The sequence below is a fragment of the Lytechinus variegatus genome, chromosome 13 (genome assembly GCF_018143015.1).
Source record: "Lytechinus variegatus isolate NC3 chromosome 13, Lvar_3.0, whole genome shotgun sequence".
NCBI classification, from domain to species: domain Eukaryota; kingdom Metazoa; phylum Echinodermata; class Echinoidea; order Temnopleuroida; family Toxopneustidae; genus Lytechinus; species Lytechinus variegatus.
The window spans coordinates 30,133,886-30,156,427 of record NC_054752.1 but is presented as its reverse complement, the minus strand read 5'-3'; the positions used below and the strand labels follow the sequence as shown (position 1 = coordinate 30,156,427).

The 22,542-nt window shown below is 34.4% G+C and overlaps 1 protein-coding gene across 2 annotated transcripts in view; it reads right to left on the bottom strand.

The window, feature by feature from the left end:
- Positions 1–2,716: 2,716 nt before the first annotated feature.
- Positions 2,717–22,542, bottom strand: part of LOC121426346 (integrin alpha-6-like) — a 58,740-nt gene continuing 38,914 nt past the window's right edge. Inside the window, exons 16-27 of one of the 2 annotated variants that reach the window (XM_041622617.1) lie at positions 21,912–22,059; positions 21,147–21,245; positions 20,443–20,522; positions 19,321–19,416; positions 18,680–18,779; positions 17,532–17,705; positions 16,194–16,340; positions 13,720–13,848; positions 12,798–12,899; positions 11,174–11,302; positions 8,617–8,658; positions 2,717–4,836 (exon numbers count right to left, since the gene is read on the bottom strand). In XM_041622617.1, coding sequence (XP_041478551.1) covers positions 4,723–4,836; positions 8,617–8,658; positions 11,174–11,302; positions 12,798–12,899; positions 13,720–13,848; positions 16,194–16,340; positions 17,532–17,705; positions 18,680–18,779; positions 19,321–19,416; positions 20,443–20,522; positions 21,147–21,245; positions 21,912–22,059 — 1,360 coding nt within the window. In that variant the 3' untranslated portion in view covers positions 2,717–4,722. The remainder of the gene's footprint in view (positions 4,837–8,616; positions 8,659–11,173; positions 11,303–12,797; positions 12,900–13,719; positions 13,849–16,193; positions 16,341–17,531; positions 17,706–18,679; positions 18,780–19,320; positions 19,417–20,442; positions 20,523–21,146; positions 21,246–21,911; positions 22,060–22,542) is intronic. The other variant, XM_041622619.1, reaches the window with a different exon arrangement.

Here is a 22,542-nt window from a genome sequence, read left to right as displayed (position 1 = left end):
CTCAAAGCATATGTCAGCTTCCTGGGAGATGTGTCTTTATTGCCATTGATAAGAATTAAGCGCCTTCTTGCAATAGCTAGACACGCAAAAGCTTTCCACAAAAGAAGCACCAAGTAAACATAATTTCCCTTCGATCTTAAAGACTTTTTTTGTCTATTTCGTTCCCATTTTTTCTTTTGTTCACCAGATATTGATCAAGATACTAAATTTGATAAAAGCATGTGCCAGATAGGCTTGTGGGTAATGTCTTGAGTTCTTGTGAATGAGAAAAGTTGAAAGGTGTTTAATGGAAGCTCTTCTGGGGCTGTTCATCGAGGTTTCATTCTTTCTTTCTTATTCTGAATGAAGCACTAATGGATATGTCTCTCATAAACACATAAAAGATCTTGTATAAAATTAATGGACAATTTTAATAGCTGCTTCATAGAAGGTCATAAGTGCAATGCATTATCAATAGTGACAATGGCTTTGTTGCACGCAGCCTAATGTTAGAATGAAGATTATTTGCCTGTAGAAATACAGGAGTGAACCTGAACTTGGTTGAGTCACAGAAAGGATTAATTTCAGAGTGAAATCATTGCTCAGAACTCACTCTTTTAAAACTGTGATCAAAATCACTCCTTTTGGATTTGTTTCTCCAATGGTTTTGATTAGATTAGATACAGGAGTAAAATTCTCAACTTGGTAGAGTCACAGCAAGGATGATTTCAGAGTGAAATCATGGCTTAAAATGTCTAAAACACCCTCAAGAGATTGATCAAAATAAATCCTTTGGATTGCCATCAACAACAGTTTCAACTGGATTTAAATCATCACATTATTTAAACTGTCCATTTCATCACTTCAAAAGAAAAGAAGAAAAGTAGAATTAGGAGTAATATCTCAATGATAATGGCAGAAAGAAAATAAAGATGTATCTTGTCAATCATAGGTAATTGGTGCGATTAAATTTATTAAATGCATTAGTTTTAAGCACTATATTTGCTGTAGTAAACATGAGTGTGTTACTTTTCATACTTCAAATTACAAAGGTAATTTTAAATCCAACAAAATAACACCACTTTCAAAAAGTACTGTAAATTTCATTTAAATGACGTAAATTTCATTGTACAGGGCTTGCAAAGTACTTTGCATAGCCTCTGTGAGTAGTTCAGTGAACAAACATGTTCATATACACTTTTTACATCTCACATTGGAAATGCAAATCTGTAAAAGGTGTTTTTACAACACAGTACAAGTAAATATGTTCAGCTATTATACACACATCAATACAAAACATTGGCGAATGCAAGAAATGTAGTTATGCCCATATGCACTATGAATGGGCATAAGTACACTCCTGTGCAAAGCAAGAATTCTAATCCACCCCACTGTACATCTCAAACATGTTCATAATGGTCTGGTAAATATATACACTCTTGATTGAAGCTTTATAAACCTTTTAAAGCAGTGACGGAATGAGTGAATTGTATTTTGATCAGAATTATAGTCATCACTGGTAGAAAGCCATTATTCAGAAGCAATGCACAGTAAAAATGCTGTTTAAGATTTTATACAACACTGTGTACTATATAACCCTTGCAGTATTTGTTTAACCATTTAAACAATCATGTTTAATTTATTGAAGATTAGATATTGAAAGTTAAGCACTTGTTTTCACTGTTTAAACAATTACTGCAAGGTTCAGATAGTTTACTGTGGATGGGAAATCTCCATATTGCCTTTGTGGCCTTTTCTGTCTCAATTGATCTAATCATCTAGAGAAGAAGAAGTTTCAATAAGAATGGTGATCATAAGGAAAGGAGTTGGGATTAATTTCCAGGAGCTTTCCAGCAAAATCAGAAAGGTTTGAATCTATGCAGACCTCCTTCATGTATACCGTGTTGAGCTACTAATGAAATAAATGGTATCAGGATCACCCCAATATTCTCAAGAGAGAACTTATATATCTAAATGTTAGATCAGGGTATATAATTTATTATAAAATAAATTCAGGTATTCCAGGCAGACTTAAGAATAAACTGTTGGAATTGTATCATGGTACATACAGTGGAGAGGATTAGTTAAATTCAGTTATACAATACAAAGCCTTACAAATAAATAGGAGTACATGAATATACGGAAGTACAGCGCATTTATAACAATAATTTACAAACTTGTATACATGTAATTAGAATGAGTACTTTATCAGTTAGAACTTAGATATAACTGAAAAATAGTACTTAAAGCACATTTGAAGAATTTCAGACTATATCCTACAAGAGTACACACATTTTTTTGAATAAAACTGGACATAGGGTAGTATTCTGAAAAGAGAATACCACTAAAATGATAGGGTCATCTTATCAAAAGTGGTTACTAATATTTCTCTCACAGATGTCTAATTTACTGTATATTACACCATGGAGCTAATTATTACACAAAGAAACAAAGTTGGTTAAACACAAAGGGGGTGATATTGTTTAAAAAGGAAGACAAGAAAACAGAGGACACACTATTTGGTTTCTGTTTGGGAAATTGCAATTTCAATATACATACAAAAGACCTGACATGGATGCTCAAAAGTAATAATTATTGAAATATGAATTTGGATTTAGAAAATAGAAAAATAATGTAAAACACTCCAGTCCAATTACTAGATGAAAATAAATTACTCAAAGGAGAAAATATCAAATCCATGCATAATAAATCAATCTTTATATACCATTTTTTTTTAAAATCAACATGATGGAGAGATAAAAAGGGTAACATATAAAAGGCAAGCTATGATCAATTCTGTACTCAAAGGAATATTGCTAAATCTGTGAAAGAGTATCTAGGCCAAATCAAGATTACATTCCAATTCCAAGAAAGTTTTTTTTCCACCAATGAAAAGTTTTTAGTTACAAACATTTAAACATATTTTTAATTAGCAAATATTCCTCAATTATGGCAGAAAAAGAAAATACAATACTCTAAAACATGTCAAATAGTATTTTCCTTAAAAGCTGTCGTACACTTTACAAATAGAAGCACATCTACAGCAAATAATAATAACAAATGCAAAAGCAATGTGTTTTTCCATAAGTAATAGCACCAACTTTATGTTTGAGATCTAACATTTACAATCACAGACAAGCAGAAAAAGATTTCTGTTATGAAACTGCAATAATGCATCACTTAGTTTCATTTTTCCTTTATTAGAAGAGATGTTAGACCTCCAACAATTCAAACTGAAAAGTGGGATCCACCTTCAACGTTTGTGCATGTTGGCCCTACCTAAATGCTTAGGCGTGGAGCTATGCACGCTACAATGGTGATTAAAGTTTAATGACAGTACTGAAGTTGTCGGGGGGAGAAAGCGTACAATGGCGAAGAAAATCCAAAAAGTTTAAATGTTCCTTTTTTTACTTTGATATTACGATGCAGAAGCATTTTTGCTTAATATTTACATTGATTTTCTGAAAGGTCTAAAGAGTAAAGAGTTGTCAGAGTAATTAAAACTAAAAGGTAATTATAAAACAGCAATAATAATATCCATGCTTGAAAAACAATCTTTAGATTATCTAATATTTACAATTTCTATAAAATTATTTCATTTTTTGAATATTTTCTTCAAAGAGAATCAATTGTTCTCTAAATTATTTTTTTCTGAGATCAAGAAGAAAAGAAATCAACAAAAATGCCAAAATAAATACAGATACCAAAATCTTCAAAGAAAAAGACAGCCCGCAACTACCTGATTGACATGATAATGTACTCTCATTCATACTAAAATTCACATTTTGAAGGTAGTATCAGTAATTTGAGATCACAAAAAAGAAAAATGGGTACTGGTACTTTGCGGATGTGCAGATTTTTTTATTTTGAATATCTTCTTTTTTTATTACATATTAAAATGTTTTGTTACAATATAAATAAAGCTAATTTGTGACCAATATCTGCACAATCTGTATGAGTTTAATTGTAAAATTTGTTTTATCTTTTAATTCTACATGGACATTCATTCCACTGATATCAAAGACCTGATACTACCGTTAACGAACTCATTATTCTAATATTTGTAAACTGGCTAGCCCTAACTCATGAAATCACAGAAACACTTTTTACAACAAGGTGATGTGTGGCAAGCCCAAACATTCTGGCAAGCCCAATTATTCAATAGGGCAACTCCATATAATATGTACGTCCGAACCTCTTAATGTCGAACCTTCCCAAAACAATTGTCTCTGCTTTTTACATGAAAAGCTGTAATGCTTTAACATCCTGGCTTGAGCAGTTTGTAAAGTGGGGTAAAAGTGTAGTAAAATGGTGGTCGGACATACAAAAATTATGATTATTTTATGAATTTGCCCGATAGCATTCTTTACCTTTCATGATTCATCTTTTGCTGTAGTTACATTTCATATCTAGTAATATCTAAACAGATTTCTAAAGCGATTGTATATCCTACAAGCCTGTTTTTACATCTGTTTTCAAACAGACAATTGAAAGGTATCAGACAGCTAAATCTCATCTTGGAGTTAAACAAGAGAGCCAACTTTTTTATTTATCTGTACAACATGAAGACAAAATTCAATATCTTTTTCCATCCATAGATATCTCTCTCCCTCTCTCTCTCTTTTAGCACCTAATCGATAAGGCTTTGCAAGATATGATTTTATGATAGAATGAACATATTGCAAATTGCCACATGATCTGTTCCCTAAAGGACTACATGACAAATGTATTGTTTCTTGAGCATTAATAATACATGTCGTCGTAGTATGCAGTCTTCTCGGTTTTGGCCTTGCCCGAGGCTTGTTGCTGCGTAACCGTTGCGTACTTGTATCCAGTCTTGCGCTCGAAGAATCCACACTGTACCAGGTTCATTAAAACACAAAAGAAAGATGAGCGTTAGTGCCAGAGCTAGTCTAGTGGTTTTTCACTACATACATACTAGCTTGTTTGTTAGAAGTTTAAAACTAACACTTGGTGCAAGGTTATAAATCCCTCTTAAAGCCCCAATGCAATGTGTAATGTTGCCATTAGTTTCAGAATTATAGAAGAGGAAATATGCAAAAAAAGGCAGACTTAGTTACCACATATTCCCAATTATTAAACCTTCACCAAACCAAACAAATGTAAGTGATGAAATAACAGAAAATGTGTCTTGAATTCAACTGAGCAGTACCATAAAAAGTGAAATTCCAATGCACAAAAATTTAGAGATGGGGAGGGGGGTGTTATAGCATATGCAACTATAATTTTACCTAATTGGCTCAATCATAATGATTCAAACAAAAAATAACTGTGGATGAGTTTCATTCTGTTTTTGTGATGAAAATAAATTTAACCAAACCCTGAATTACCTTCTTGACTTTGGAATATCATACAAAGGGTCCTTACAATTACAAGATTATACAGGCTTAAACAAATTGGTGCAATTATACATCTATGTAATGTTCAATAAAATTAGAAATAAACTTAAAAAAAGATGATTGTCCGGGCGAAATTACGGCATTTGATCTCCGAAATCCACCATGTCAATTGTTAATGCAAAATAAAATCATCTACCTCAATTATTATGTCAAACAAGGAAAAACATATCAATAGCAAATTCCAAAATATAAGAATAAAAACAACAATCTTGAAATGCTGAAATCATAACAATATGACACAACACTTTGCTCTTTCACATGCAGTAAAATCAGAGAAAACAATAAGGAAGTATTGTTTTGACCATACACAAATATCAATACATGGGGGCAAAGAGCATAAAGTCAACCTCTAAGATGAAACCTGCAACTGAAACTTGAAAAATAGCTTGAAGAAAAGAAAAAAATTGCAATAAAAGGCGAAGCAGATATCCTGTGACTATCAGTAGTAAGGTATCAAGTACAGAGTACATGATATACTTGAAATAAAGGAGTTATTGATTGCAATTATCATTTCCTTGTTGAAAACACCAATTTTAAAACTCATGGTATTGATTCATTGCATAGATTTGAGCCCTGCTATCCATAGAGATACAGTCAATTATAAAAATAAAATTGATTGAAACATCTTTTATGAAACAGGGTTCAAGTGAAGCATGAAGCAACCAAATCCAGTAACACAATAACATACAGACAATAAATACAATTGATGAGCACACTTTGCCCATTTACAATTAGAATTAATTGCACAGCTGATGTTATCTTTCTGAAGTAATGAACAGCAAATGATTAATGTGATCGTCCATGTGTAGTTCATGAAATTCGTTTATTGTGCAAGAAACCAAATGCTAAAGGATTCAGTTTACCCTATCATCTGAAAGCCATCAATAAACAAAAACAAATCTATTTTTATTTTTTAATATGCTAGATCAAGTGTATCTTTTACTGAAGAACTAGATGTAATGTTCTTGAATAAATATGAAATTTTTTTGTTAATTCGTATACAACTTGATTTAAAGAATGAGACTTATACAATGGCTCCAATAACTACATTTTTTATATATATATGTAGATGATAAAAGAAGTTTTTCAATTGAGTTTTTCAAATTTTATTGAAAAGAAAAAATAAAATTGTCACATGAGTCTGCAAAGAATAAGCCCAAATTATATTAAGCCATTCCTTACATGCCTGCAAAAGAAGATATCTTTTTCTTAAATTTTGAAAAATATATACAGAAATGAAGTTTTCAATAAAAAAGAAACAGATAAAGATGGGTGATGAAAAAGAGAAAAAAAAAGATTGAGAGACTGAAAGAGGTGAAGATATTTAGAAATAATAAAGACAAAGAACAATAAAGAGGGCCCATACATAGGGAAAGAGGGGGAGAGGCAGACAGTAGAGAGAAGAAAAAAGAACTTTGAAGACCAAGTTAAAGCAAAACATAAGACAGCATTTTAGAAAGAAAAAAAAAGAACAAAGTAAAGATTAAAAATGCCCCTAAATCCCAACATTGACAAAAGAAGCGAAAACTTTTATTTGCCAGCCTTTGGAAACTGCACTTCCTTTTATCACCTCAGTCCACTTGTACATGTATTATTACAATTTGATCACAGTAAGCCAACCACATCTCTAGTTTCCTTGCTAAACTTATTTCTCACTGCAAATTGATTCCCCACTTAGCAAATCAATGCTAGGTTCCTACTTTCATGAGTTGCATAATCTATAATCTTTCAAGCAAACTTCCAAAAGTTTTAACAGGATAATGGAGATGATTTTTCTCAGAAAAAAGAAAGGAAATGTCTTCAATAGGTGTATGTAGCAAAACATTCTGGATTTCTTATAAATTATAAAAACAACCAGGAATAAGTGAGATTCTTTCCTAAGAATTAAAAATGGCATGAAAGTAGAAAACTAGAATTTTTAATAAACAATATTCATTCCTTACATTACATCCATGAAAGTCACTATGAAGGTACAAAACTATACATTACAATATGACATTTAAATTGCTTAAGTTACAGGATAAGATATCCTTGAGAATCAAATAGGCCTAATAATATGTTTTGATAAACATATTGTGATACAAAAATATAAAGAAATGGAAAAAGATGAATGTGTCAGTGTACACTGTAAATGTATTTTGTATCAATAAGCCTGAATTTTTTAAAGAATTAAATGAAGATTAAAAATCATAACTTTTCTTAATATATGTGTGTTTTTTTTGCTTTTTTTTTTGGGGGGGGGAGCATAATGAATATACCACTGTAGTTGTGTAATTTTAGATAAAAGGCAGTACAGCACAGCTGCTTCTCCATAAACTATTTTTTGTTAATAACCATGTCAAAGAAGTTGTGTATCAAATCTCAGGTTGTCTAGGTAACAGTGTAAAGTCGTAAACTGTAAATGTGTTTAATGCGTATGTGTAGAATATTTTATCCCTAATATAAAAACCACAAACAGTAAATGTGTGTGCAGTTAGAATAATGTGTAAGGGCACAATGTATGAGTTTGTGTCTTTTGAAAATATTTATGCAATGGATAGATTTTGAAGAAACGCCCAAACAAAACCTGTACTTTTCAAGACATGTAGAGCTTAAAGATAAATGTAAGTTACACTGAATACGAATGTTGGTACATAAAACAAGGTGAAATACATGTAGATTCAGAAAAAAATGGTAATGGATGCTTCATGGACAGGTAATGGAAGAATGATGTAGATTGGAATGACATACACTGTGAGAAGGAAAAGAACTACAAACGAGAAGTACTGAATACAAAATGAGTAAATGGATATAATAAATATTAGCAAGACTATGGAGTGTCAGATAAGGAGATAGACTGAGAGCTCTACAGATATATTTAATAAAGAGAAAAATAGATAGAGAAAGAAATAGGGGAGATATTTTTACAGTTGGAGAAGCGAGACAAAGAGGGTGAGAACGAATATGAAAGAGGATGATTAAGATGTGAAAAGTGATAAGGAATAAAAATGAAGACATTATACGATACAATTCTACCAAAAACTTACAAGAAGACATTCAAGTCTATCAATGAATTGAGACAGTAATAACATTCAACATCAGAAATCTACTGCGACAGTCTTACAATTATAAGTGACACATACAGTAAAAACAGGCACAAACTGTCACCACACGACGGATTAAAAGTTAATATAGAAACAAGATGCATTAAAGGTGTTAAACCGTATCGTTTACGCACTGGTCCACCTCCGTTCGTTCCGGGTCGCGCGAAAAATCCGCACTAGATGAGTGAATAAAACGGTGCGGCAATGACAAATGCACCATGCCGTAAAATAAGATATATGCAGTTAGATGACAAAAAAAAGTGAAATATGTGTATACAAGCCATAAAGTAAATCAGTAAAATATTATTCATATTGTTGCTGTCATAAAGGAATACAAGTATTAACTTCACTCAAATGAGGAGACTAAATGTGCCCCAAGATAACAGACAAATTTCTAGCAACTTAGGCTATATGATGAGACCTGCTATGTGGTGAGACCTGTCTAAAAGACCACTGAAGTAAGTTAAGAAAAGTGGACCCATTTCATGAAACTAACAGTTGGTGATTTTCACCATATATTTGTTATAAGCTACTGAAATCCTTGCATCTGATTGGCCGAGAGCAAATTAGTCAGTGTAAATCACTGACAATTTTTTTTTGTGAAATGCTCCTCAGGTGTACTTTAGAACAATATTCTAATGAGAAATAGAATGCAAGGCAACATATGTGGTCTTTGTGAACAGGGGATCACTAAAACTGGTTTAATACTATATAAATAATGAATATTCATGAGTGCAATGGAGAGAAAGATGAAATGATCCATTCAAAAAGGCATAGCCAAGTTGAGAATGGATCATTATTTCATCTTTCACTGAATGAAGTATTCTGTCCATTGCACAAATGAAAAAAATTCAATATTTGATTTACATGTATATGACACCTAAAAAGAGATCCCTTTTCATTTGAAATTTATGAATTTTTATGCAAAGTATGCCATGCAGCGCAAGTTTAGTCTGTTGATAATCGTGTATATACAACACGCTCGTTGCAAACATGAGTGTTTTATTTGTGGTGCCTGCGGTCTTGGTGCATGCATTTAATGGACAAAATTGTATGGATCCAAAATTGCACGATGAATGGATCGAAAATTGCATAGATCGTGACATCATTGTAAAATGGGCTGAATTATCGATATCAAACAGACAATCAAATGACAAGGATCTATCTAGGTGTCATATTATATTTGTTATAGGCATACTGTTGTTGACTTCCATGGGGAGTGGATAATTTTTTGCTGACACCAGACTTTGATAGAAGCACAGCATATATCTATTGTAAGTTGCATCACTGGGGCACAGCTAACAAACTGTCCCACCATCTATGACCTTTGAGCGTTGCATTCGAGGCAATATCTGAAGGTTCCTTTTCATGTATATTACTCCTGTTTGTCATAAAATATACTCCTCATTGTATGATATACAACACCTATTTCTGGTCAAGGACCTTTTTGATGTCGGAATTCCCCATAAAAAATCTACAAAGGTATGCCTTTATCTATTCATGTGAACTATGACCTTCCACAGAGCATATTAAAGGTTGTTAAAATCATGAAAATTATTGTTAACATAAGGAGAGCAATGGATTTAAGGTAACGTTAAAACAGATAATACATAATTGGATCACTGTCATCTTTTAATCTTTTCTCGAGTTTTATGTTTATGAATCAGAAAAAAGTAAATAAATGCTTTTTGGTGACCACTTTTGGTGGGCAGAGGCCTAAAAATTGAACCAAGGCTAATAATTAAACTGTGTTCACATGAATACAAAAGAGTAAAATTTTGAAAACAGAGTTAATGGGGGGGGGGGGAAATACACATAATCCTCAAAGCTGTATTACATTTTGATTGTAGATTCTCAAACTTGGTAATGATATGCATGTGTTTGCATAATTTACAATTTTATTTGCAACCTATACAATATCTCCAATTATGACATTATCATACAACGGCTACATATTATGACATGAAGATAGCAACTGATTATTATTTGATGAAAGAAAGCAGATATATTATAAGCATGGAGATCTAATCATGTTATGCATTAATCTACAACTAGTTTTATTATCACTACCATAATTTATATATTCATGTATTGTAAACTAATCTAACTGAATGATATACATGTAAAAGGCAGCTGAATTAAATGGAATGCATGAAATGAACTATGAGAGAATAAAGCAAAATGAATGATAAAAATTTTGATAGTCATCTGAATTGAAAGAAACTTGAAATGATAGCTGTATCTCAGAGAGGTAAAGACTGATTGTTAGTAAAGAATAGGATTATGATTGATAATAAATATGAGCATCTATGATTGACTGTAATCCTCTACCCCATAGCAAGAGAATGGAATGTTAATGAGAAATATGTAATGGGATGTATTCAATCATGATGCATTCATTAATCCAAATAATTGTGTTTCTGAGTGTTCTTATTTTTCCCAACCTCTTTCATTTTTTTTCTTTCCAAGTAAGAACAGACAAATACATACACTGTAATCAAATCAGTCCATAACCCCATTTCCCCCTCATCTCCTCCTGTGTCCCACTTATTCATAATTATGTTGGTGAATCTTTACATACCTTAAAATCCCATCTATTCTGTTCTCATTGTGTCCCATATATTCATATCCATGTTGGTGAACCTTAATATACCCTAACGTTCTGATTGCTTCATTGAATAATAATCTTACCTTCCATAGGAGGATGATAAGGAGGATGAGAAGGATGAGGCCACCGATAACGGCAAGGGCGATAATCCACCACTGGAGAGGCTGAGAGGGCGGCAGAGTCTTGATGTCCGGCGTAACTGTTAGCGAAAGCTGATGGGGAGACCAACGTAATAATAATCGTACTATTTTGCATTCACACTTGGGCAGCTTCCATAATAATGAACTTTTCAATTCTACTTCACTTCAGAAACTACTAAAATCCATACTAATTAGAAATCTTTTCATATTCATGAACTAGAAAATACAGACATATAATTTCAGGGAGCTCCCTCTTATATGGAGTCAACCATACATACTTCATGAAATCACCCGATAGATGATTTCATTGATAAATGATAATGAACAATTTTCCAGCACATACACATTTAATAATTGTGTCTCTATAGATTAGCTGCACATTCTTTACAGTGATTTTACAGTGATCCATATGTATACCATCCTTAAGCCTTTTTCAATATTGACATAGATCATTGACATTTGATAAACCATCATCATCTCAAAACAGAAAAAAAATGCATGTGGGCTAGAGGCAATTTAGCCCCAGAAATGCCCCAAAGAGCCCTGGAGACTAAAAAAGGAACCATGGAATTCCCCATTCATGGCATATCAAGCTCATCCAATGTTGCATATTCAGCCAGTAAGTTGTGAAATTTAGTCCGTGAAAACAACAAAAAGAAGATTTTTTGCTTGTCTCAAAACCATGACTGGTCGTAATTGTAAACTAAAGACTACCCATCACCGAGTCATATTGAGTGAATTCACATGAAAGGCAAAATAAATACCTGGGGCCTGTAACACATAGCTTAGCATCCATCATAGAAGAATAACTTTACAATTGATTGCATTGACTAAATGTACAATCAATCGTGAAAATCAAGTGAACAATTAATTGCTGACCTTTGTGTTATGGAATCTTGGTCAAGTGTGCATGCACAACCAATTATTTGACTAATAATAATAATACCTGAGTTTGTATAGTGCACTTTCTTTCTTGATTAGATGCTCAAGGTGCTTCAGAGCACAACAAAAACTATTTACATATAATACATATCTGAACAATATCTATCAAAAAACACTCTTATACGGGTATTTTTTCAGGTTGCCCTTGAAGGTGGTCACTGAAATCTGGGTTTTCAAACTCTGAGGAAGGGAAAGCCACAGGTTAGGCCCTGCATGAGCAATGTCCCGTTCCCCGTATGATTACTTATCACCTGGAATTTGTAAGGATAAGGATCGTAAATTTTTTGAGGGTTGGTAATTATGTCTCAAAGATTTACTGTAAATGGGGGAAGTTCCATTGACTATAGGAAAAATCAAAAGAAGGATTTTAAAGACTAAGCGTTCCTTCAGGGGCAACCAGTGAGAGTTTTCAATATAGGGGTGATGTGGCTGCGCTTGCTAGATAGAGTTAAAATAGATAGCTGCAATTTGCAACCTTTGCAATTAGGATCTATTTTGACACTATCATATATAAAATTGAAGGCTGGATGCTGTGGTCCACTATTTATTACATATTACTCAATCAGTGCAGGATAACATGAATAACATTCTCCTCAAATTCTCCTGAAAAAAAGAAATCACTTACCTTAAATCTGTCATTGTCCTCTCTCTTCTGTGTAATATAGGGGGCGCTCTCAATCTCTATGTAACCCTCGGTAATGATCTTCACCCGAGCATTGCTGTAATCCTTCAAATAAAATTGTGAAATAGAGAAAAGGTTGTTGTGCCTGAACTTCCAATGATATTATCAAGAATTTTTCGGAAAGTCTGATGACTATTTCTGTACATTTCATTCTATCTGTAATTCGTTAATGTTGTATGCATGCAGGCTTTCCATAATCAAGGCTCATTTGAATCTTTATACTGGAACAGAAGAGGTCCGATTCAAACTAAATGATAACACTATTAACATCACAATAATCACTGCAAAATGCTGAAAGGAAACCACAATGCTTCACAGCCGTCTAATTTGTATGAAAAGGGGAGGCCTTTTGAAGCAACATGGCCGATTTGAGCATCACATAGAAAGAAAAATTGAGACTTTAATTTCTTTTGATACCCTCTTATTTCAAACTTATTTTGATGGAACTTTTCCAAGTTGTTTCACCCTATCCCCATTACTAATCCAAATTAATTTTCAGCCAGGATTTTAACTCAATGTGGCTACACTTCTGGAATATGCATATTGTCACAAGGCTGTTAAAATCTCTTTTTATCGCAAAATTAACAAAAAATAGGGGCAGGTGAGAAAAAAGCCGAGCTTGATTTTAGAGTTATGCCCCAAAAACAACAACATTTCTTTTGCCTAGAAAGAGATCTCAACATGAATTTAAAGACTGTTTTCAGACAACAACAGGTTGCCATCATTACTACATTTCTAAAATACAACTTTTTTGAGCTGCACTCAAAATGTTTAAATTTTGAGATACAAGGTTTCAGCAGCCCATCTTAAACACGAACTGAATATCGTACAAAAACAAAGGATGGAATTCCCTTTAAAAGCTCACCTCTAGGAAAGTACTGTTCCAGATTCTTGAGCGGACGATGATGACCACCTGGTTCATATCGGGTTCTTTGGTCAGAGGGTCAAGATCACAGTAGATGGTCAAGCACTGGGCATTGCCTTGTGTACAGTCCTATAGAATAAAATAACAGGGGTGTGTTTCACAAAGAGATAAGTTTGACTAGAAGTCACACTCAAGTACAAATGATCACATAATATTTACTAGATTCAAGATTCAAGAAGTTTATTTCATTTCCATGAACAATATACATCAAATACAGATACAAATCAAAGTACGAGTACAAGATCAATTTGACCTTAGCATAATTATATAATAAAAGGTTGTATAAAATAGTACTAAGTGTGTATGGAAATGAGGGGATCCACTAAAAAGCATTGCTTGTAGAGCGTGGATGCCCTATAGCAAGTTGAAGAAATAATTTCTATTAAGCAATTGAGAAAAGGCAAAGTAATAACAGTAAATGTAGAAATTCATTCGATTGTACAAATGTACAAATATACAATATTATAAAATTATAAAATATACAATATCATAAGATAATATGCAAAGTCTAGATCTGTGCACAATTGCATATGTGCACATATTCATGAGTAGTATGTACAATTTTCACCATTCCTGTAAATGGCAGTGAAATATTATATACATGTTGATTGTCCCAACACATTAAGGGCAAAATTTGTATGGTGAGTTGGATAGGGGGGAGATGACTCCATCAAAAAAGGAAAAGAATGACTTTCTATGTTTTCCATCAAGCTGCCAAATTAATGACTGCTTTAAAAAAAAAATTAATGAAGTTTTTCATCATTATCAAACAATTCATTTTAGTATTTGAAGAATTATTTTACTCTTTCTCATGATTAATTTTTTTTTAGAGCTCTACATAAAAAATTACTCGACAAACAATCAAACAAGATCAATTCGTAATGAATGGGATGTGGCCCCATTTCATAAAAAGTTATTATTATTCAGGGTTCCACAGATATTTGAAAACAGAATTCCATGACTTCCATGACTAAATTGCTGCTTTTCAATGGCTTCCTGTGACGTCCCAGGAGTTATGTAGAATTTGGGATGTCACAACCGGGAAAAGTGGAAATCATGAACACCAATTATAATAGCAGAGTATGAGAGTTGCGAGAGACGACACACTGGAAAGCTACCATAGCCAAGAGGTAAATGCAATTCCATGACTTTTCACAAATTTTCCAAAGTCCCTGATTTTTCCCCGACTTTCCATGACCACACACTTTTCCAGGATTTTCCATGACTGTCAGAACCCTGATTATAGTATCTTTGCCATTCTATGTTAACTTCTCTGAAATCCTGGATTCTGATTGGCTGATTGGCACTGTCACCATGGTAGTTAACATTGGAGAGCAAAGTTACTATGATAGTATACAAATAGCAAATAGGCATGAGTGCAATGGTGCGAGATGTCGCATGAGGTGACAGAAAGATGCTCTATTCAATGAGGTATTAGCCGAGTTGAATAGAGCTTCTCTTTCTTTCAATGAATGCGAAATCTCGCACCATTGCACGAATAAGAATATTCGCTATTTGTGTTGTACAACGCCTCGGAATTTAGCGAAAATATGAAGAAAAAAAACAAGTTTTTCCCTGTAGTAATCTATGAAAAGGGAGCAAAAATACTGAAAGCGAAAAGCAAAATCCCATAAGCGCACATGACCTAGGGCAGCATTGCGCATTTAGCCAGCAGGCTTATACGCGTATTGCACCTTCATTTTATTGAGCGCAATGAATTAACTCGTATTGTGACATCACCTCCTAAAGCCGTGCAAAGGTACATTTTGGATGGTATGTTTTTTGTACAACGGTACGAATGTTTGACATTCAACCTCTCATTTGCTCGCGTACAACAAGCTAAGTAGGCGTTGTACAATAAACAAATATATCAGGCTTTAAGAAAGTATAGTGGAATTATTTATCCAAGGTTGGTCTGGCAAGTACTATTTAAATATAGTAGTTTTGCCAGTCCAACCGAGAATTAATAATTCGCACTATGCTTTCGAATGAACGCCTGATAATTTGTTTTATATCCTACTTTTAATAATTTGTAACCAAAATCTATGTGCTGAGCTTGCAAAGTCCAGTTACTTGAGTTGAATTACCTACTTTTCTCCAAGCCATCGCGCTCAGCAGAACGCAGATTAGTGCCTGCGCCGACGCATCGCTGGACTTGCCCGGGAGAGAGAGCGCGCTGGCCGGTACGCCCGAGAGTTTAGCTAGATATCCAGTTTTGTGAAATAATGACGCCAGACCTCGATATATCCAAAAATATATCAAGGTCTGACGTCACGCAACATCATAGTTGAAATATATTCGGTCACATGATGCTACTTGAACCAATCACTATACAGGATTCAATCTATGTAGGGTATAATAACTTTTATGCAATGGGGCCCAATAGTTTTAACTTCATCATTATTATTACTCACCAGTGTAATGTCCTTCCTTGCCGTTGTTGTTTCTCCACCTGAACTGACGGCTTCAGCTTCGGCTTGTCTTCTCTTCCTTGACTGCGGTACTTCTGCTGCTCCTGAATCTGGCCCTACTGGAGTGTAAGCAACGCCTCCATTCTTGGGCTGTTAATAAAAAGCAAAAATATTATGATGATGATGATGGTGATGATGATGATGACGAGGATGATGACGAGGATGATGATGATGAGATGATGATGAGGATGATGATGAGGATGATGATGATAATCATTATCAACGATTATAATGATAATGACGACTCCTTACAAAACTAATATTTCTATCTTTGGCTGTTTGATATATCATTGTCATGAGTTATGAAGTGTTTGTTGAAATACAAGTTTTTATTCCGATTTCCTGCAATGAAATAACAACAGGTTGGTGCTTAAAGGAAGCATTTGTAGAGTTGAATGACTTAATTGCCCCCGAGTATTTTCCTGAAAATTTAATCACCATGCATGTGTAGTATAGTAAAAATGCCCTTTTTAAAGGACAAGTCTACCCCATAAAATATTGATTTGAATCGATACAGAAAAATCAAACCAACACAACGCTGCTAATTTCATCTAAATCGGATGTAAAATAAGAAAGTTATGACCTTTTTAAGTTTCGCTTATTTTTCACAAAACAGTTCAATGCACAACTCAGCGATATGCAAATGAGAAAGTCGATGATGTCCATCACTCACTATTTCTTTTGTTTTTTATTGTTTGAATAATACAATATTTCAATTTTTACAGATTTGACAATAAGGACCAACTTAACTTAACCATAAACTGTTAAAATAATGGTAATTCCACATGTTCAGTGAGAAATAAAACTTTGTTTCACTTGACAAGGAGGAGAAAATTAGAACATTTCATATAATAAAATACAAAAGAAATGGTGAGTGGGTGACGTCATCAGTCTGCCAATTTGCATACCGACCAGGATGTGCATATAACTGTTTTGTGAAATTAAGCGAAACTTAAAAATGTCATAACTTTCTTATTTTACATCCGATTTTGATGAAATTTTCAGCGTTTTGCTTGTTGGATTTTTCTCCTTTTTTAAAATCAACTTTTTGTTGGGGTGGACTTGTCCTTTAAGCCCCCTCCCCCGCCGACTCTTCCATCATTAACTTCAATCCCAGTCCATGCGCACTGTCAGCAAACAAAACAGGATTCCCTTGTTATCTTCGATAAATGGCGTCTCAGTTATAATTTTCCGTGCTTGCTCCTGAATTTACGCAAACTTAATTTTTATAAAATTGTCGCCTTCAAGGCCCCCACCAAAAAAAAACTTTCTGAGCCTTACTCTCAGTCCCAGTTCATTGACATAGACTGCGGGTGTGACGTTGCAGGATCCCTTGTTATCTTTAACAAATGGCATCTCAGTCAGGTAGAGTAGCCACTTCCCATTGGCTACCTCATAGGGGAAGTCTATCGTCACTCTGGCAGTGTTAACGGCTCCAGGGCCTTCGTTGAATATCTGAAAAGATGATAAGGCATAACTTCATTGAATATACAAAGACTAGGGGGGTGTTTCACAAAGATTTAAGTATGACTTAGAGTCGCACTTAAATGTCTAGTTGCGCGCAGTATAAAAGGCATGACAGCATTGGTCAGATCATGCCAAGAGGACACGCACTACTGCGTATTGATCAATAAGATTGCGCGTTACATATCATGTACGCGTCAACATTTAAGTGCGACCTAAGTCATACTTAAATCTTTGTGAAACACCCCCTGATCTAGTGACCACCTGTATAGAATGATCACATGTCTATAAAGATCACAAGCTTGGTATCCCTTGAATAGTATTTCCTTTTGAAACATATTTTAGAGGAACCTGTGCATAAAATTCACCTGCTCATAAAGACTTATTTTATATTTCCCTTGGGAGGCCTTTAATGTACGCGTTTCACTATGATTATGAAAAGAATCCCCATAGTTGCCCAAACATTTCTAATAATGTATGTTTGTCTTTATTCAACAATAACTATGGAGCGTCGTGGCCCAGTGAATTAGTCTCCAGACTTTGAAACAGATGGTTGTGGGTTCAAATCCCAGCCATAGCATAGTTTCCTTCAGCAAGGAAATCATCCAGTGAGCTGCACTCGACCCGGGTGAGGTAAATGGGTACCGGCAGGAAGTTATTCCTCAAATAGCTGTGTACCTGAATAGGTAGCCTAGCTTAGCCGGAGTAATAATAGCCGGGCCCTCTGGGAGAACATTTTTCGGAATTGAAGTGGCTAACTTGGGTAAATATACCATTATTATTATTATAACTAGCAAGACATCTTTTTATAAATCATTTTCATAGGTATCATTAAAAAAATCTGAACTTTTTCATATTCCTTTTAGATAAAAATTTCAGAACAAAATATACCTACTACTGGTGTCATGAATGAAAAAAAAAAAAACAGTAATTTTTTTAATGAATAATATTTTAAAACCATTTACCGTCCATTCCTGATTGACAGCCAATCCGATGTCTTCAAAGTAGGTCATTGCACTTTCTCCGATCACCTGACCGCTGATGTAAAGTTGCTCTGGTCCTTTACTGTAATCAAGAATCAAAACAAGAATGAAATACAAATACAAATACACTGTACATAAATAAAGTTATTAGAACACTATATTTGTTGGATGCCAGGAATAATGTCATAATTGTGTTCTAAGCCCGATGAGATGATTGTCTGTAAGCTAAGGCATATTGACCATTTTTTTTTCTTTAATACTATGCATACACAAGAGGACATCTCATTATATCTTATTTGATTGAATAAAAGACCCCGTCTTACAAAGAGTTGCGTTGATGCAATCAATGACAACTATGGAAAGCCAGCAACATACATGTTTGTTCAAAATATTTCTTAGACATATTATATATTCATACGTTCATAATTTTCTTGAAAATTCAGTGTGCTTCTGCTTGTTTAAAAAGGACAATGTGCAAATTTCCTTCAGAAAAAAATTATGACATTGATGGCTTTCCATAGAGTTGAGGTTGATCAGATCAATCGTAACTCTGTGTAAGACGGGACCCTGGTCTGTAACTGATAAAGCTGAATCAAAAGAAAGATTTGCAGTATGAAACTCACCCACTGATGAGGATGTCGGTGATACTCTCGACTTCAATGGTGAAGCGTTTAATGTTGTTATCAGGATTTGAATCCTCAGCAGTATCATCAACCATTCTGAATGGAATAATTGAAGATAAATAATGAATACCATGACAGCAACATTTCTAGTACTGATGATGATACTCCTCATCCTACTACCACTACCACCACTATCACTACCACCACCACCACCACCAACACCACTACTACCACTACCACCTCTACTACCACTACCACTACTACCACTATTAACTACTATGACCACTACTACTACTACCACTATTACTACTACCATTACTACTACTACCACTATTACTACTAATACTACTACTACTACTACCACTACTACTACTAATACTACTACTACTACCACCACCACCACCACCACCACCACTACCACTACAACTACTACTACTACCACCACCACCACCACCACCACCACCACTACTACCACTACTGCTACTTCTATAAATAATGTGAACAGTATTAGGGAATAAAAACGGCAAAAACTACTAGCATGATATTGTATACATAAACAGATCATGACTGTGACAGCCAAGACTAGAATCTATTATCAATAATATGTCATGGTTCTCTGTAAAAAAAAAAAACTATATATATCGGTCAAGATTTTAAGAATAGACATATGGACAATTGTCTTACCTTAGCAATTATTGAGATGTGAAGTTCACCAAAAAAGATTCACAATCATTTTTACAACCATCTTTTCCTTTTCTAATTTTCTTGTTTAATTGTTTTAATTTATATCATTTACCTATTTTATTCTTTCTATTTTATTTTTTTCAGGGGGGGCAGACATTGCAGATTTTGAATCTCTTAAGTTCTTCTACAATGAAGATCAGTTTTAAGTTTTTTTTTGTGTAAATTGTTATTCATATGTATTTGTTTTTTATTGTGTAGGGCCCTTTGGTAGAGCAGTTTTGTAACTGACATTTTGACTTTAAGGGCTACCCTGCTGAAATAAAACGGAAATAAATAAATGAATAAAGTTGTGCATGGATACTTTGGATACTTTTGACACTACATAGACCATTTTAAGCTTAGAATCTTAAATGTTGGCTTTTCATCAAAGTAACTTACGAGGATGCTACAAGGGTGATGTTGAATTCCTCAGCATCAGGAGGTACAGTAGAAGCATCATAAAGAACAACAAATGAGTCCTAGGAAACAACAACAATAATAATAAATAATATTGTCACCATTCACATAAACCATGGCTAATGCACACAAGATTCATTTACAAACATATTACAGGAAACAGTTATACAAAGAATCAATAGGGAGTGTTGCAAGGAACCAATTTGTGATCAATCGCAATTTGAAACTGTGAATATGTAATTCATAGATAAATTTTGACTTTAGGCCTAAAGCATATAAATCACACTGTCAATTGCAGATTGATATTGGGACCTCTAGTTATTTTGCAATTAATGATTGACTGACATAGACTTCGTAATAAATGACTGCTTGGTTTTGGAACCTAAAATTGATTTGAGATTAATAATTCATTGATTGTAGGAGTAAAGATTGATAAGCAATAAAGATTGATTTGGGGACCAAAAATTGTTTTGCGATTAAGGACTCAAAAACTTGACTGATCCTCCCTCCCTCTCACATCCCTTCCCTCCCCCCTCCCTGCCCTCCACCCCCCCCCCCTCCCTCTCCCCTCTCCCTCACTCACTTACCCACCCACCCACCCACTCATCTATCCCTCCCTCCCTCTTTCTCTCTGTCCGTCCGTCCAACCATTGATTCATCCCTCTATCAACAATTCTAACACCTACCATTGTACCAGCTGAATACGGATTTCCAAGCTCACAGATGATACTGGTTTCATTAGCTCCTTCTTCAAATGGCTCTGCGTTGCAAGCTGCTGTGATTGCCTGCAATCAAATAACAAGAGGTTGGTGCTTAAAGAAAGCATTTGTAAAGTTGAATGACCAAATGAATGAGTTTATAACTCAAAACAAACAAGAAGTAATGCAAGGACAAGGGTTCGAGTCCCACCACAGCACTTGCGTCCTTTGGCAAGTTGTTTATGTACATTTGCCACTCTCGACCCAGGTGTAGTAACTAGGTACCCGGTAGGAGGAAATTACTTTCGCAAAGATTGAAATGAACCTTCTTTCATGAAAAGGTTTCATAGTGATTTGCACCAGCTTATTAGCACTCAGCCAATCAGATGCAAGGATTTCAGTAGTTTACAACATCCAAAAGTGAAACCACTGACAACTCTTGGTGAAATGCTGCCCAAGGTTTCTTCTTACAAAGAGTTAGGATTAGTCCGATCAATCTCAAGTGTATGGAAATCCATCAACGTCATAATTTTTTCTTCAGAGAGTTTGCACGATGTCCGTTGTAAACAAAGAGAGGCACACTGAACTTTCAAGAAAATTATGAATATATGAATGTACATCATATCTAGAAATTATTCTAAGCAAACATGCTTTTTAGACATTGACGTTGCTGGCTTTCCATATTTGTGGTTGATTGGATCTATAGAAACTATTTGTTAGAGAGGGCCCAAGTTTGAGAATGCATGATCATACCGGTGAATCGGATGAGAGGGATATAAATCCAAGGTAGGATGGGTAGGTGATGACAAGCCGTGCATCGTAGGCATCCTCTTCCCGGTTGGCGATGTTCACGCTCATGGAGATCTCCAGCTGCTGGCCAACTCTTAGTACTGGTGGAGTACTGGGAGAGGGGTCAAGGGTCAAAGTATCAAGGTGAGAATATTGAAAGGTGACTATGATTCGTCTTCCACCCTTATTCATATCATTATCGATCACTTATTCATTATATATTTATATACAAATTTTCTGAACAGTACAGTCCAAAGTCACGACTAAACAGACAGTAGGGCATAGCATGAACAATGACTTGGCATGAGAAAGTCCACTATGGTAGAGAAGACAATAATTTGTCTGAAATTCTAACGCAGTAAAAACCTTGAATTGTTCAATAAGTAGCTCACATCCTATTCAAATTTTTAATAATGCCATTGAAAAGGGTAAATGAGGACTGACAGTCTCAAGCCCTCTCTAAGGTACAAATATAATACATGTACATATAATACAAGAGGTACCAGATGACAATTTTGCACTATTCAGTCAACCAAATTTACCTGGGTAATCGTATTGTCCGACTTACATATTGTACCATCCCATTAGAATAGGG